Here is an 18116-nt window from a genome sequence, read left to right as displayed (position 1 = left end):
TCTGAAAATAATACTAACAGACTTCTACTTACAATGACTTTTCAATACCAGACTATTAGTTGTTATGGAGTAACTTTCTGATTTATGGATGTGAATACTTCCTCCACCCCTGGAGACTGGGCACATGTGGTTCCTTGGGGAGGCCTTTCCAGCATCTATAGGAATACAAATCCAAAAGGCTTTGAGAAGAGGAGATCGTTTTTCAGTTAATCTCGACAGAGGAGACAATTTTATTTACAAATGTTTGGATACTGTTTAATGATTTAACATTACAGGGTGAATGTAGCGTTATAGGGGTCAAAATAAGAAAAAAACACCACGATGAAAAAACCAGAGGGGATCACTTAACCCCTGCCTTTCGGAGGGAACGTCACACCCCCACAAGTGGTTCTGCGTCTCACACAATAACTCACATGACACAATAATTCCATGGAAATTCCCATAAAGTTAATGACAGACAGAAAGAGAAGGGGAAAAAGAGGGGGCGAGAATCAGATGGGGAAGAAAGGATAATTGTGAAAATAAATAAACATGTTTGGGCTCATGGCTCAGAGCGTTAAACTCCACAGTGAGTATGGCTCCTGGCAGAGTCCCAGCTGGAGATGAAAGACAATCCCACTTTAAACATAGTCGTAGGAATACATCATTCATCTTCCTCCATTATGACAGGTCAAACCTGTAATGATCGAATAGCTGAGGTGGAGCTACCTCTCTCTTTCTTTCTAGAAAGTACATTTACAAATACTTGGAGCGTCCACTGTATGGTAATCACAGAAGAAGAAGTCTACCCCATGCTGCTTGTGTGTACACATCAGGCAGACCTACCTCCAAACCCTGTTACAAACTAATGTCTACATCCATCTTCCAGAGCTCCAAGTTGAAATCAAAGCTGCAGCCAGTGGACAATAATGTTGGTGGTAAAATGCGAAGCTTCAACGTAGGTGATGCTCAGCCAAGATCCTCCAGCATCTCTGCCTTCGTCAGATGGTCCTGATTTAAGTCTTTAAATCAACGCTAAACTCTAAAGAAGTACATGACTCACAGAACATCTGTGGAGGATTCAGGGAACATCTCCTCCGTATATTTAATGAATCAAACTCTTGGCCTGCCGGAGTCGAAGTCGAAATGACTGCTCATTCACAGGGGGGGGGGGGGGGGGGGGGGGCTTTTAATAAGGTTGCTGGGAGTCATTCAGAGGTGAATCACAAAGCGCAGTTTCCTGTGAGTAAAGCTGTGGCTTTACTACACATGTTCTGCAGTGACTCCCGTGAGTAAAGCTGTGGCTTGCTTATTCTGCACTTCACAGATGATCACACAATTGCGTTCACTGTCTGTGTCCCCTTCCACAAACAGGACCCAATATTACCCAGTGTTTGGTTCCTATCACACATGTGCCGTCAGATAAGAACTGACTCAAAAAAACAGCGTGTCAACTCAAGCCTTCCCACTAATAGCAGTGCTGGTCTTCAGCCTTGAGTGATCCCACTATTTTCCAGAAATGAGGCGTGACGTCCAACACAATTGCCGTGCCAATATATTGAGTTAGTATCACTTACTTGCTCAAGGTATTTTTCCTCCAAAATAATAACAGGTTTGGCAGAAAAAGTCGCAGGATGCAACAGGTTCATATATTCAAGATTCACTTGAACCAACACAGCAAACCAGGTGAATTGAGCTACATCGTCGCCAAAAAATAACGCCAACCGAATGCCTGAGCTGAGTTATGATATTATATATAATATTGCTCTGTATGCGATAATACGTCCGCGTTTCTCTTGTTTCTGCTGCCTCTGAGTGGCCAAAAACTGGCAAATTGTAAGTTAAAGTGACCTTTATTTTTCCTGGTTTGTGTCACGGCACATATTCAAAAAAGAACGAGCACCAATACAGTTATTCTGCAGCAGAAAATTTAAATTCCGTTGCAAGCTTTTCAATACCCAGAGGATATTCTGGGGCAGATTTCACTCCAATTATGAAAATGGAAAATCATTACGCTAATAGTGATTTGTATAAACATTACTCTATTCGCTTTAATGCAATTCTACACCAGCCCCATGCTAGATTATAGAGGGACGAATTTAAAGTACTTTCTGCCTTTTTTTTTTGCAACCGTGCTCCATATGTCGATCTGTCATTAGGGCCTGCTTTACTGCAGTAACAGGCCTGCTATTCATACAGATAAGAGGCCAGTGTAATTGCCGTGTGGCAACGCAATCACAGCATGGCTGCTGATCGACTGCCAACACAATCAGGATGCCTGCTCCAGATTATCACGCTGTAAACAAACTCCTGCAAACTGTCAGGACTCTCTTCTTTTTTCAATTGGATTAGCATTTCCAACCGTCAGCTGCCAGACCGGGCTCTCGGCCTCTCCCTCTCTCGTCAAACTGAGTGTGTGCAACGAAAGAATCAGATAAACCCCAACAGATGTGCTGACCTATCAGCGATCCATGACGGTATTAATTGGTCAACATATTAGTAATTGTTTATGATATCATGTCTTAATCGCATTTTGTTTCTGAATCCACGTCGGTCATCACTACTTTGGGTGTACTGCTGCCGCTGGTGCTGTTTTACAGACTCTTAATCTAAGTGCTTCTCTCTGAGCACAGTAAACCAGCCTGATGTCTGTTTTTGGAAGGTTGTAAAAATGTATATTTAGGGGAAACATTAAGGCTGGGCTTTTATGACTCTGCATGTGTGCCGAGTTTAATTAAACTAAAGGAACATACCGCTGTAAATGGTCGATATAGAATAATTGCTCCAGTATTAACTCATACAAAATGTTTGAATATGAAGAAATGATTAAAGGGAGTGTGCCCGCCGAAGGAGTTTAAGTCGAAACAACCATTTAGAAAAGTGTATTTTCAGTATCAGTTTCAGATCAGTAAAAAGTATAAATCTGTATAAAATTCAGCTTCTTAAATGCCAATCAAAGACAATGCCGTAAAAAGAACAGGCAAACTCAAACAGAGGATGCAGGCTTAGGAATTACACGTATCTGACGACATGTGTCACCAGAGTACTTGATGTAGGGCTCTGGCCTGTATGAGGCAGCTGAGAAAGCAACAGTATTATCTAAAAGATGCTGGAATGCATGAAATGGATACTTGAGCTGAGATAGCCTCTTTGCGCACAGCTCTCTGGATATCAGATCTTTTGATTTCTACGTAAAAGCCAGTGTTGCGTGTGGTAGTTGAACCACTGTGACCTAAAAGAGGACAAAATGCATGGATTGGCACTGTTATGTGACATCATAGCGGATGATGGAGTATCGGATAAAGAGGTCATGACTCAAGATAGAGAGACAGATGCATAATACAATGTTTAAAGAGATGCCTTAGTCAAATGAATGTCACACTGTGGAAGTTTTGTCCACCAGTGGTGCTGGAGAGCAATGTTTTCTATACATGTACAATGAAGAGGGCAGTATTTCACAGCGGCTGTTCAGCTGATTACTCTATTGTGCCGTAGTAAAAGCAACGTGGCAGTGCAAGTTTCTAAAGAGCCACTGGCAGCTTCTGAGTTATGTAGAATATAAACACATTTTACGTAGATTCACACATTATGGTGATTGGAATCAATGTTTATTTGCCACGAAACTATAAGACCAGTAAAGTTACACGAGGCAAATACCAAAATTGAATTATTAAAGCAGAAGAGTGTGCACAGGACCAGACTTGTGTGGGTGTTTTGTGATCAACTTATTCCGATTACTAGACGTACAACATCAACAAGTACATTTAGAAGGAGGAGAGAACAAGAAGCTAAATTAAAAGGGACACTGATTTGCAGTTCTTTGAGAGAAAGAAAGTGAAAAGTGTTTTTGTTTTGGAGCCCCGGTATGCCCCATCTGTCGCTGCTCTTTGTTTTCTCTGCCACAGAGTCTGTGGCTGCTGGCACAAAAATGCAGGACGAGAATTCAGGGGTTTACTCTCACTTCTGACCATTGACTTGTAACTCTCCTCAGTAAATCCAGCTTGTGTCCTCACAGTCCAGTGGTCAAACAAGGAACTGGGCATTCTTGTGAATGTGGGAGTCAGGGGCAAGGGGACGTCCCCGATGATTTAACTGCCTCCTTTCCACAAGCATGTGTCCGTGTGATGTGTTTGCCCACACAAAATAGGTCTGGGCCGCGCAATTGTCCCGTCGGCAGAGAAAAGCTTGCGCGGCTGACTCGTTCCCCCGACCGATGCCGCAGTCAAGTCTGTGGTTCGACAAAAGATGAATGCAGAATTTGCACGTGTTTACACAGACTAGGCAGAGAATCCTACAGCTTACACACATTGAGTTCATTCAGATGACTGCTGGACGAGCTTGAAGAACATAATGACTAACAGATTAATGGACAGTATGGTAGTAAAACAGTCAGGTAGTACTGCAGGCATAATTTATTCTACACGTGTTTTGTATTTTATCCAGTTTCCCATGAAACTAGGCCATGGATCATCCACGGCCTCCTGCTGCAAGACTTCAACTTTGAAAAGCCTGTTGACAGCGCGCGCGCGTGCACGCACACACACACACACACACACACACACACACACACACACACACACACACACACACACACACACACACGGCCCTTTTACCTCAACTCCTGGAAGAGCGGATGCTGGGAGGAATTCCTCACAGGGCGAACTGGCGTGAGACGGTGGTGAGTAAAAAGAGGAGAAGAAAAATAGAAGGAAAGGAGGAGGCAGAGAATGACATGTGGACAAAAGTCTTAACTACACCTGTAAATCTAATTCTTTTTTAAATGAGAAGTTTGCGGAACACACACAGAGCCGAAAGAGGATTTCTGTGATGCTACAAGATCCCTTTCAAATGATAGAGTGAACAAAAGGTTTTTCATTAGGCTCCAACCGTTCCTCTTCCTATCACAGCGACATGAACCGGGGTCAAGTCAAAACAGGCTCATAGCGCAGCAAAAAACATCTACAGGTTGTGTTCTCTCTTTTCCGTGCGCCGCTTTGCACACTGAATATTTTATCAGTTTTGATCAACATTCCGGTGCGCGTCTTTTCCCACAAACCAGTCAGAGTGACTTATGCTGGATCAAATTACCCTCCTGGTCTCTTGAGGCATCAGGATTTGTTAGACCACCGGTGCAGATCTGTGATCTCCATGATTTGTAAAGCAGCTAAAGGCTGTGGGAGGTATCCGCACAATTCAGATAGATGATGTCCATCAGTACAAATTACAATTACAACTTTTTCTCAGGCCTCTCATAGGGATGTATGGATCCAAAAAAAACATTTCACTGTTACTGTAATAACTCATTAAATTGAACACTCATAATGCAAGTTTGGGTTGAATCTGAAGCACACTGCAGAAAACAAAAAGCTCTCAAAAAACCTCTGTTGTCAGGTCAAAGAAAGACCAGAAAGTATATCACAAAGTGCACTGATTGTCCCCTGGAATATGACGCAAAATGAGGATATGATAGAATAATAGAATCAAATAATGATACTTAGTCATTTGTCAAAAAAAACATGATGAAGATTTTTTTCTTTGAAAATGAAACCCTACTGTGTCTTTATGATTGTCCAAATCTCCACTGTGGTGGTTGTTTTTCTATGTAGAAAAACACTGTCATGGAGGAACAAATTTTACATTTGCGCTCAGACAACTTATTAAAATCAGCTTGATTATGTGGCGAAGCCCTGATCAATTGTGACTGCAGATCTGCCTCACCTTCAGTTGCATGCAAAGGTCTGATATCATCCAAGCACAACTGAACAACTGCACATTTAACCACCATCAAGATGCCTTTGTAATAGAAAGAGGATTCAGTTTCACATTAGCAAACCGCCCCGTTGAAGTATTGTACCATGAAGTCACACCCGGCCTCAAGGCAAAGGGTTTTGGATATCAGCTACTTTAATTAGAGTTGGACTCATGAAACCAATCTAACCGTCAACTGACTGACAAGTCAGAGGACCGGGTGGATTTTCAATCTGTGCGATTCACGTCTTGATGTTGTAATCGTAATCGAAGATCGGCATTATGAACCATGTTGTCGGGGTCGATGAAAACGAAGCATTTGAGCAAAAAACTTTTGCATTAAGTTCCCATTAACGAGCGAGACAAACGTGACACACCGTGTAGTGCACATTGTCTCAACATGTCAGCGAGAGGCTCACTTTAATCAGTGGCCAGGTTAATGTCAATGCACTGCGTCATGCTATGTGGAGGAGGTGATGGGCAATTACACTAATTCAAACAAGACACGCATTCATATTATGCCCGCTTTCTCTCATCTCAGCTGTGACAATAACATGAGGTATGCTGATTTTTTTTTCTGCTTAGGGATCATCGACATACAAGTAGTCTGCACACAAAAATAAGATCAATTTAAAACGTCGCAAGACCATTGACGAAATAGTAAGAATCCAAAAATGTATCCACAGACAAGAGGAGTGAGAATGACGTTTAATAACTCATCATATGATTTTTTTGGGGGGGATGCACAAACTAAGATAAACAAAAAAGCAGTATGATTAATGTCTCTGGTGAGTCACTCTGTATTACTACCTTTCTTTAGAACTATGTAGGTGGTATTTGAGAAATGTGAGATTAGGCCTGACTGAGGCAATAATGGCTCTGGAGTAATTTGCAGACATGTTGCCAAAAAAACTGTGATAAAATCACTGTGGTGTAGCTGGAGGAAAACCACCCGTATTTGATGTGACTCAAAGGGAAGCTGCGGAAAGAGAGAGATAGAGAGAGGCGTGGCGCGGGCTGAGATAAGTGGCACCTTCGGGTGGTAGATAATTAAATAACTAGTCGTATTTCAACACATTTTGACTGGATTCTAGCCCTCAAGTCCGAAATGTGGCAATAAAGTGTGCCTCAATCAGGACGGGGGGCGGGGGCGAAGCCGAGCACACCTGGAGAATCTGAACAACAATTCATGACACGAATGCGGACTTTATGCAAAGTGTCAAGGAAAAAGCATCAGCCCGTGTTGACAGCTGAAATTTATGTGAAATAGAAATGGTGGTCAAGTTTCAGGTATGACGCGGTGCTGATATGACGTCCAATTAACCCCTATAGACAAATCTTCCACCCACATGACGCATTGCCCTGCTTCAAAAATTAACATTCAAATGTTCAACAGTGGGCGCTGTTGATTATTCTGCGCCAAATCAAAGTTGCTCAGTTCAGTTGATACAGTGTGGACAGGTGACGTCATAATAGTTCAACAAAGACGTCACAATTAACCAAATACAATAACCGCAAAGGGAAGCAGGGAACTATAGCCAGGCTCTTTCTGTGGTGTGTTATAGTGTTTGTGCATTAACAGTATTTATCACTGTGATCAGTTAAGTTGTAGACTGAGTTGTCAGGGAGACGTATCTGTTGACAAGCCATCTCAGTAACTGTTGTGGGCATTTCGAAATGGATGAAAAGACAGATCCATCTCCCGCTACAACGGAACAAACTCCCCATCCACTGATGGCGTTCCACAAAAACGTTAGTCAGATGTCATGTAGTATGTATATCTCAGGTGAGGAACGAAGTTTCATGTTTATCTACAGTGATATTTAATAAGTCACATTTAGGTTTATGGGGGTATAATAATATTAGATATTGTCACTGTTTGATCTCCAACTCAAAATGGCTAACCATAAGCCACTGTATAACCTTTATGGCTCAGTTAATCTATAAGAGTTTATTTTGAAATTTTTCTCCAACTAATCTTAGTCAGCATTTGTTGTTTGTAAATCTGTTTGCATCACATAAAGTAACTCGACTCACCTTGGACACGCAGTCACCCCCTCTTGAGATGGAAGAGAGTCAAATGTGCGTTGCCCGACCTTTGTAAACAGGGACTCAAACGGTTGTGACAGAGGAACAGAAGAACAGACACGTGTACATGTATTGTGAGATATTTAAACGTTTTTATTGGACAATTGGTGTAAAATCTCGAACAATATATATCCCTACTTGGCTTTATCACATTAAAAACTGTTGAACGTGAGAGAATAGTGCGAGAACTGTGACGGTTTAACTCACTGCGTGTGAACAATACAGAATCGGTGGGAAGCTGCCTTATTCTTTGAAAAACACTCCGTGCACCATGTCAGTCAAAAATGTATTGCTACGATGAGGCGAAAACATCCCACTTTGGTGCATTTTTATTTTTCTACTGGAAAAAAAATGAAGGAAAAAAAATGATATAATTATTGCTCGTGGGAAGCATTCTCCTGAACCGTTGGTCGATGAGGCCGATTCTGCAGCCACGGTACACTTCTATGCACGATAAATCAATCTCAAAATAAGGTTTAACGTTTGTTTTTAGAGACACTGGTCCTTCAAAAATCTTGAGGCGCTATGAACAGAGAGAGAGCACAACATAAACACCATAAATATGCAGAGAGGCCAACAGGTCCCTCTCTTTTACATCCAGTGCAAAAAAGTCTAAGTCAAAGTTCAAGATCTGCCTCCTTGATGCCTAAGTTTAGTTCAGTACGTAGCCGAGCAGTCTGCCTCTTTTTCTCTCTCCCTGCCGCTCGGTCTGTCATCTTCAGGACACGGCCCGGAGCGTCTCCACCTCGACGCCTCGTTTCACGTTCTTTTTAAAAGTCTTTCCTGAATTTGATCACACAAGAAGACCCCTGCAATAAAACGATAAAGCCGGAATTAGGCAGAGAGACACGACCCTGGAGAGGAAAACTGAAGCTAAATCTAGATGAGAACAACACAAGAGATTTGTGCTTAGATCAGCACAAATCCAATCCATTATCATCCACCTTGAAAGAAAAAATAAATAAATAAAAACAAATAGAGATTTGTATGACTGAAATCGCCATAGAGGTGTGAGTGGGGATTGACTTCTCTCTGGTCAAAACTTGCCCAGACTCTAATGTCTAATATTCACGAGCAGACAATGTTGTGTCTTGTCACTGTGCGACATTTTCACCACTTTGTTTTCGGCACCTCAGTCATCATGACGGCAAAATGCAATTCCCATGATGTAGTTACACTCTGGTCAGACAATGGATACAGGAATGATATCATAAAGCATCATCTTTCTTTTTTTTGATGTAATAGCACACGGTTTTACCCTCACTTGAATCATTTCAGTGGGATTTCTTTCCAGTGTTGTAACCTGCCTGTCTTTTTTACATTAGTAGGCCGTTGGTCTTGTACACAGACGAGCTACACGCTTGATGACTTTATGATGCTGAACCCATTTTCCTTGATCTGACTGAATGTGATCACCCTGTTGTTTTTTTTTCCTGTTTGTGAGCTCATTGATATAAACTCATTGGTGATTACTTAATAATAATAATAATAATAATAATAATAATAAAAGTAGAGAATCCAAAGTGGTGAAAGTGCTGCACAATCCTAAAGGAGTTCAGTGGAGAGGAGAGCTGCTGTGGAGAGGCCAGAGCGAGGCAGCGACAGAAAGCACTCGTGATTACTATCACTAAACACCAAAGCACAACCAAGGAGTCAGTTACTTTTACTTACACAGATAACACTGCACTCACTCACTGCAGAGTTTACTTCTTCTTCCCGCCTAATGACATATTTTCAGTTTTTTTCTTCTGTGCCTCATTGAACAAAAGACACACCTTTATGTTAGCAAGTTGTTTGGTGCACATGGTAATGCATGTGTGTATGTGAGAGACCCCGCCCAAAGTGAAACAAATTGCATGACTGAAAATTGGTAGTGTTTTGTTGCTTCAAGTGAAAAGCTTGAAATGACAAGCTGAACTGTGTGAGTTACCCGTTTCTCACTGCAGGAATAGGTTTCTTGCAATTTTTTATCCCCTCACATTTCTCTTTAAATCCCCCCCCCCAGTCTGACATGTCCTAGCAGGCGTGTTTACGACCCCAAAGAAGAGTCATTGTAGCTTTGTTTGCTGCGTGTGTGTGCAAGCTCGGACCAGTCTTATTCCAGGCCTTGCTCGTCACATCCCCCGAGGTCACAATATTGGATTGAAAAATTGTTGATACGGAAAAAGAAAAATAATAAAAAAAAAAAGATATGCTGATGTTGTGATAATCTTATTAGAATGAAAAAGTAATAATATGGGTCCTTTAGTGTCAATGGTGTTTGAGGCATTACATTTCAAAATTTTAAAAAACAAAAACGATTAAGGATAAGTTCAACAATTTGGGAAATATGTTTTCTGGCAGAGAATGAGTAAAAATGTAATTATAAAAATGTCAATTTACAAAATGTAGGGGTAGGATATATATATATATATATATGAACTAAATTGCCTGCAAGTAAATTTAACTGCTCCTGGTAGGAGCTAATAAACTGTTTTGCACAAAGCCCTCCAGAACTTTTTTTTTTTAAACTTCAGTTTTGTTTTCTGGATTAAGTTACTGTTTGACAGAGACAGCTGTCGCCCTGTCTTTCCAGTCCTCGTGCTAAGCTTAGCTTACTGGCTGCTGGTTGTAGCCGGTTGTAGCCTAATCTCTGTGTCTACACAGGAGGCCTAGCACGAGCAGCATGTACATCACCAGAGCAGCGGCAGCTTCAGTGAAATCAAAATAAATGTATAATAAAGCTTGACCATGCAACGTACCCACCTACACCCAAACCCCCACAGACACACAGACATGTAAAGTTGGTTCTACCTCTGTCATGGCATCGTCGATCTGCTTCAGCTCCTCATAATGATCACGGGAGTCTCGCAAGGGCTGAACCATGATCTCCTCTATCTGGGGGAAAAGCTGTTGGGAAACAGCACAGTGTGAACGTCGTCCGCGCGTCGAGGGGAGCGCGGTGAAACGGGCGCACGGCCGCGACGGCAAAACTCTACCTTCATGACAGTTTCAAACATTGGAATGAGGACAAACTTGATGAATCCAATTTGAGCTGTGGGTTTGGTGACTTTGTCTCTGTCCATGAAGGGAGCCACTGGGAGACCTTCAGACTTCTCCCTGTCACTCTGGAAAGCACAGAGGCGGAAATACTGTCCCTTCACCCAAAGTACTGATTTCCTCACGCTGACAACATTGGATTCTTGGATTTTAGGGGGTCAAAGTGAATGCTTTCGTCGGGGGTTACCTGCATGAAGTACTCCTCCAATAGACAGTCCACCCATGGCTCGGCTACCTCAGTCGGCCTCACCTCGTTGGAAATATCACAGCACTTGATCAAAACCATCTTCAGCTGAAAACAAAAACGCACACACGGACAATGAGAACACAGACTCGGGACAAAGAGGCCTATTCACTGTTACAATGACACACACAGGTCTGTCTTACAGCATCCACTGTATTTCTGTGACCGCCTTCCCAATTACACTAATATGATCCATTTGGCTTGTGCTAATTACGGCACAGACAACGGATAAAGGCCCACTTGTTGGCATGCATACAGTCCAGTAAACTGCTGATGTCAGGTGATCTTGTAAGACATACATACACATGTCACATGCTCTTCATTGGTGAAGTCAAAGTTGTCCACTTTTTGCTTGAAGGAGTCCAGTATCTCCCCGTGTCTGGCCATGTCAGTGGCCAGGATGAGGGTGATGATGGCCTGCAAGCGGGACGGACAAACGATCAAAAGTCATTTTAAGTCATGAAATCCCAACAGTCTCCGAAATCACTGGTCATGAGCAGATCCCGAGGGTGCCTCGCACATTTCACCTGTCGAATCTGTTTGAATGCCTCGGGATCCACATTTGCAAAGATGTTGCACTCGGGAAGAGAAATGATCTGGAAGGCGACAGCGCAGTGATGGTTCTCCAACGGAGATATGTCATTGTAGCGCACCGCCAGCTCGGTGCGGGCATTGATCTGATACCTGGAAGGCGGACGACAGGTGGTGAATGGTAAAGAGTTAGGGGGTTATGGTTTATGTCAGGGGTGATACATATTTCCAAAAAAATGTATAACAGATTTGACAGAAAAACAGCAGAAGAAAATTCAAATGTGTGCTTGTTTCCATCCTTAAGTGTTTTTTTTTAACAAACATCAATTGATGTGACTCATCAAGATGAGCACTAATTCTGAGGTATTTTAAAGAGCTCCAGTCGAATCTCAGGCGAAGGAAAAACCACCAACGCATTAATGTGACGGAAAGCAAATAAAACATGCGTATGAAACACCCGAAGATGGGCTGTCAGTATGCGCTTATCGAGTTTCCCCCGAATCTCCGACACGATCGTCTGAGTCGGCGTGTTTTCATACCAGCGCACTCTCCATGCTGAACTAGTTTCACAGTTCATTGACAACAGTGGCCGCAGACAGGAGAGTGAGTCTTACGTGTTGTTGTAGCCGGGGTGGTCCAGGTCGTGACACACTGCCGCTGTCATTAAAATGCCCATATCCGTGAGAGTCATCTTCTCCTGGACAACATTATACAGGAACCGTGTTGTTAGAAAAAAAAAAAAAATGCAACATGTCCAGTCTGGAAATGTATTGGTTGATATTTCAAAGACAGGCGATCTAAAAAAAAAAACATGGCTTCTAAGAAAATATGTTTTGTCATTCTGAATTGAACCTAATCTTTCAGTCATTTTGAACAAGTACACGACAGGTGGATAATCATTTTTGAAAAACACACTCTTATGACAAGTTGTCTGTTTACCTGTAGGTTGCAGAGGTGAATCATGCCATACATCATCTGGCTAACACAGAAGCAGTGACGGAAGTTGTGGAAGGGGTTGTTGCGGTAGTTCTCCTGAATCGCCAGCTGGAAGACAGAGAATTGCTCGCTAGACAATCTTGAATCAAGAGTGCTTCTAAGTTCCAGCCCTTTGACGATTGGTTTTTGAATCTTTGAGTTGAAAGCTTGTTTGAAATCAAAGACCGTGTGCATCGCAGTAGACAAGACAGTGCGTTCTCTGTTGCTGCCACATTACCAGCCAGCGTTTGAGTGTGATGGGGTTCATGTTGAATTCCTTCACCAGCCCCAAGTCATGGTACATGTACTCCAGACAGCTCAGCATCTGCAGCAACACAGAAAGAAAGAAAGACAGAAGGGAAATCACTTGGGTGACCTGTGATGGAGACGCTGTACGGAATCGAGCGGTGATATCGTCAAACCTCGTTGTGTTCCCAGTGCCAGACATCAAATGTTGGTTTCTTCAGGGCCTCGACAGTCTCCTGAGACAACGTGTACTGTACGCGCCGGACAAAAACAGTCATCCGAGGATCAACAGAGGCTTTGGGTTAATCAAATGTTTGCTCGGTCCAAGGGCGAACTCACCTTCGGGTAATTGGGGACATCTCGTCTGGGAGTGACCTTCTTCCCGTCGTCGAAGTTGTATTTGCACGGACAGTTCACTCTGTGGTGCCAAAAACGGAATTTGGATTCGATTTTACGTTTGAAATGTAATATCTCAGGGTGTGGAACGTGAGCGCAGCGGTCCTATGTCTAACGCCATTTCACCTGCCACCACCTCTCGAAGTCATCTCATCTCGCAGCTTCTTCAGGTCATTTTTACACTTCTCGATCTCCACCACTTTTAAGCCCTCCACTGAAAACAACAACAAACAAAAAAAGTAATGGGATTCCGCCGGAATCATCTAATTTTTTCGCCGGCTACAGACATTTAGGATCGGGCTTCCAGTAAGATCCCTACGGATGCACGGTGCACTCACATTCCACTCTCTTCTCCAGCATGGCCAGCCTGTTGGTGACCTCGGTCTTCAACTCGTTGATGCGAAAGGCTCTGTGATAGATGAGATCATCGTGAGCAGAATGACATTCACTCCACGCGGTTCATTGAACCACAAGAAATAAGACGGCAATGCGACGCACGAAAATCAATGACAAAGGTGAAAGGAGTTGTTGTCTAATTTAACTCGCCCCCACGGGTTTCAGTCTGTAATACCACTGAAATGCAGCGGTGCCAAGGTATGTGTGAGTTATGCGTTATGGGTGGGGAGGGGGCAGGCCTCAGCCATAACATAAACGACGGAGGTGTTACCTGCTGAACTGCTCCGCCACCTGGGACAGCACGTTCTGAAACATGTCTTCCTTATCTGTGGACATAAATGCGATCCCGATGAGTCACTGTGACCGCCAGCTGCTCTGTCCAGTGTGGTATTTTCAAACTCTTTCACCACTTTCACAGTATATGTGTGTTGTTGATGCGGGAATGTATGTGTGTTAGTGAGCTCGCTCGAGTGAAGGGCAGCGCAGACAGTGTACCTCCGAGTTGACCAGTGGATAGAGGAACAACTTTGTACAAAGAGCTGTGAGGAAACCAGACGTGCAACGGTTATTATTCACCTTCAAAAATCTCTTTACAGATGACAAGATTACATGCAGGGGGGCACATAGTTTATGCAATGTCTACACAAGTACACAATCATAGTGCAGATATGTTACTTTGGAGAGTTGGTGGGCATGGTGGGATCGATGGAGACCAAGGCACCTTCAGGATCCACCATCATGATGGGAGTGTTCCTGTCGTGAGAGGGAAAGTGAGAAAAGTAGAATCACGTAACCTTTGCCCTCAATTAACCTAATTTTTTTTTCATAAAATGTAAAATAAACATGAATTTTCTCGACAGTTTTACTCTTCCATCAGATTTTATAATATGAAAGTAAAAAAATAAATAAAAAGATTTAATCATATACATTTATATTTACTACTATGTTTTTTTCCCACATCCATCAAAATACCTTTAACCAAAAGGAATTACAACGGAGGAGCAACACTTAAGCTTCAGGACAGTAACAAACTTTTTTTTTTGTTGTTTTTACTACACACACAACTACGCAATGTGCATTATGCCTAGGATCTATAATTTAATCTTTTTTTTGTTCTGTTTTTACAAAGGCTGTCGGTGGAAATAATAAATACAAAGCAGAACATTTGCAGCTAAAAAACTTTTGCAATCCACCTCGAGGGAAGGAAGCCAAATGATGGAGCAGCGTATGAAAAAAGATTTATCTTCCTCGTCTATGGCAGAGGACGACTGGATCGTTCCTGTATCGTAAATCATTGTCGGCTTTAATGTGCTTGGCTCAGGGAAGATGTCTGTCTGACTATTACATACAGGTCTTTCCTTTGTGGCCCTCCCTTACTGTGTGGAGCCTCTCAACAAACATGTTCTGGTATCTCTGAGGAAGCCTCCTGGATGAGAGGCGAAACATACTCGAGCATCTACAACCGAGTCCCTTTTTCCGCCGGTGTCGCCCTTCTTGGACCACCATGACCTTAGAATCTTCACAGACAAACCTGGGAATGTTAGTTGAGGAATACAGAAGCTCCTTGATGTCACACGGACTGCAGTGACGACTGAACACCACCTGTGAGATACACACAGTCACTCTGAGTTCAAGGCTCGATTCTCTGTGATTTACACACACACGTCATGGAAACGATGGCAGAACGCTGCGGATCTATATTGAATTTAATGATTTTTGGGGGAAGGATAATGTAAAGTAGGAGCGGTATTGATTACTTCGTTATCAAGAAAAACCTCTTTTCCGCGGCCCACAGATCCGACACAGTGCAGTCTGTGTCTGCATGGTTTCCAAAGACACACCTGCACACAGCTGCTTACAAGCAGCTGCTGTGGTTTTGACATAAGGCCCCAGTGTTCTGACAGGAAGGGAAGGTCATCGAGTTCCATGGGACAACCGAGACCCATGGGAGTGCAAACGTAAGGGCTGGTTTGTGATATGGCTAAATAAAATCAGGTTGGCAGAGATATCCGTGTGGGAAAGCAAAGGACAAACTGGTGTGCGAGAGATAAAGAGTCAAAGATAGTGATTTTATCTCTGCTGGTGGATATGCAGAAAATAAATCGGCCCCGTTTAGGAGATTCACTTCGCTGCATGACCTGTAGGCAGTGCGTAAAATCTGCTTATGGAGGGGCTATGGCAACGAGTGGGAGAATATAACCTGAGGAAAAGAATTGGGGGTGAACTTAAAGCGAGCAGGTGTAGCAGACAAACATTCAGCCTCAGGCCGGGGGCTTGGCACTCTTGAACAGACATGTGTCATGGCCAGCTCTCTACTTGAAGCACACTACATCACCAGATCAGCAAGTGTTTCATATGTATTTATCTCAGTACGTTCGGATTGTTAAACACGAAAAACCCGAGCCTTAAACAACTTGCCATCACTGTTTTAATTATCATGTAAAATGTGGCTATGTTTTCATTGTGATTCAAAAAAAGCTGAAATGGTTATGAAGTGTGATTTACTTTATTACATTCCACATTTTTTTTCTCAGCAGTGTTTTTTGATAAGTTGCTTAATTGCCGCTCCTGTAAACCGAAGCTTGAGAAAAGAAATAAAACCAGATCCATATCCTTTTGCTCATACCCCAGAGCTGCAAGGCAGCAGAAAGGCTGAGTGAGCTTCTGATAACTGGTGTTTGTTTCTGTCAGTAACACCTCTAAGGCCAACGGCTCCACACCACCATTTCATTTTAGCGCCTCCGCAGGTGAGTTGGTCCACGGGGAACACTTCTTATGTGAGTCAGGGGTGTGAATTCAAAATATATAAATGCCATATTTAATTGCCATAGTTTAAGTTGTTCAAGGTTGTGTTTTTTTTTAATTAAACTCCTAATCGAATTACGATCGGTGTCTTGAAAATAGCAAGATGAATTTAGATATGCTGTAATGTATGAGATTAAACTCACTCATCATTATTTAAAAAAAAACAACCTTTTCCCGTTAAGCATTAGTGTGACATGAATTTCAAGAGCTTTAATTGTGGTTTCATCTATATATTGACAAACAATCCACATGCAAACACAGTTCTAATTAATACAAGAAATAATCTACATTTTTAAATATCTGTGCTGTTACTATAAAGATGTTTACATATTACAGTAAACATTTTAATACTAAATTTCCACATTAACTTTTTGTTTGTTATAGTATTATCTAATTCTTAATGAAATCATGCCTACCAGCCCTTTTACTAGCAAAATAGTTTTACATTTATATGAAACTGGTTAACATTATGGTCAAATTAGCCCATTTTAGCCATCTCACGGTATCTCTAATAAAATGGTGAGCATAAGCATATATTTTGGAAAGTGAAAATGATCAAAAAGACCCACAAATTAAAACATTTCCACTCGAATCGGACCTACCCTTTGCACCTTCCCATCCACATCCAGGTAGATGGTTTTGGGGGCATAGGAGGAGGAGCTGGAGCCCATGTTGACCTCTCTCTCCTCTCTTACACACCAGCAGAAATATTGGCTTGGATCCCTGACTGAAAAACCTGGCCAGCTGACAAACAGTGTAATATCCCGGAGGAAACAATACTGCAGGAGAACACACATTTTTCAAAGTACAATCATGGAGGTGGTTTTGCTCAATGAGAACCATTGCACAAGAAAACAAGAAAAACATCAGCAAATGAAACAAAATTTAAATTCCACAATTGTCATGTTTTTCTCCAGAAGAAGAAGAAGAAGAAAGAAAGAATACAACAAACAGATAAAAACACACAGGAGAACAAATGCAAAACAATCCCCAGGAAAATGTAAATATAAGAACATGATAAATAAACTGGCCGTGTACATGTATCATTTCCCTCGATTCAATATAAGTAAACATTCACTTTCAATGAAACAGATAATACAATCGTGCATATCTATACATATAGCAGTGCAGTAAAAAAAAAAAGAAGAATCACAGTCAAATGAATTAATGAAAATCACCAGCACATCTGTTAAACTCACAGTGTCAGCGATGCAGCTTCCCCTGTGGAGACCGGAGGTAATGTCCCAGGTGATGAGGATGCAGCTGACTCACATGCAGACACGCTCAGACACAAACGCGCATATGCAAATTGGGGAGCAACGGGGAGGAGAGAGAGAGAGAGGGGCTGTGGGTTAAAGAGAAGGCTGAGGAAGGGTATGTGTGAGGGAGCCAGTGGGCTATGGAGTACTATTAATTCAACTGGCACTCGTATTGGTTGCCAGGGGACAGTTACTATGGAAAAAAACAACCCAAACCTGTAAAGTGCTGCCCGGCTTTTACCTGTGCTGCTCATAGATGTCTTATCAACATAGACTGATGCGTTGTATCCAATAGAAAAACACTTACAGTTTATCAAATTCTGAACATACGTGTTTATTCTAAACAGCTTTCTGATTGAAACCTGACTAGAGAATTATATTCTAACCCTGTTCTATGGAAAGCAGTGAGT

General features: G+C 42.3%; 1 protein-coding gene across 5 annotated transcripts; it reads right to left on the bottom strand.

The window, feature by feature from the left end:
- Window positions 1–7885: 7885 nt before the first annotated feature.
- pde9ac (phosphodiesterase 9ac) lies at window positions 7886–17798 on the bottom strand. Of its 5 annotated transcripts, none has more exons than XM_047335840.1 (20): window positions 17647–17798; window positions 17050–17226; window positions 15174–15244; window positions 14318–14395; window positions 14138–14181; window positions 13914–13968; window positions 13585–13655; window positions 13373–13460; window positions 13190–13268; window positions 13027–13101; window positions 12843–12929; window positions 12569–12673; window positions 12244–12326; window positions 11626–11782; window positions 11402–11515; window positions 11042–11146; window positions 10794–10922; window positions 10609–10704; window positions 9487–9569; window positions 7886–8624 (listed from the first exon to the last, which is right to left on the bottom strand). In XM_047335840.1, the coding sequence occupies exons 2-19, from the start codon at window positions 17116–17118 to the stop codon at window positions 9519–9521; spliced, it is 1557 nt and encodes a 518-aa protein (XP_047191796.1). In that variant the 5' UTR covers window positions 17119–17226; window positions 17647–17798; the 3' UTR covers window positions 7886–8624; window positions 9487–9518. The 5 variants fall into 5 exon arrangements, with proteins under 5 accessions (XP_047191796.1, XP_035479819.1, XP_035479814.1 ...); XM_035623926.2 differs by having other exon boundaries at window positions 17050–17191; XM_035623921.2 differs by lacking the exon at window positions 17647–17798 and having other exon boundaries at window positions 17050–17366.
- Between the last annotated feature and the right edge of the window lie 318 nt (window positions 17799–18116).

This window comes from Scophthalmus maximus, chromosome 11 (genome assembly GCF_022379125.1).
Source record: "Scophthalmus maximus strain ysfricsl-2021 chromosome 11, ASM2237912v1, whole genome shotgun sequence".
Taxonomy (NCBI): Eukaryota; Metazoa; Chordata; class Actinopteri; order Pleuronectiformes; family Scophthalmidae; genus Scophthalmus; species Scophthalmus maximus.
This window is presented reverse-complemented; position numbering and strand designations above follow the sequence as displayed.

What these genes read in the sequence shown, in the direction of transcription:
- pde9ac (XM_035623921.2), bottom strand. Translation starts at nt 17,244, where the DNA reads ATGTGTGTTCTCCTGCAGTATTGTTTCCTCCGGGATATTACACTGTTT. An exon ending in GGCACTGGGAACACAACGAG is followed by an intron (nt 12,930 to 13,026) that starts GTTTGACGATAT and finishes GTGTTGCTGCAG; the next exon opens with ATGCTGAGCTGTCTGGAGTA. An exon ending in TGTTTGAAACTGTCATGAAG is followed by an intron (nt 10,705 to 10,793) that starts GTAGAGTTTTGC and finishes GTTTCCCAACAG; the next exon opens with CTTTTCCCCCAGATAGAGGA.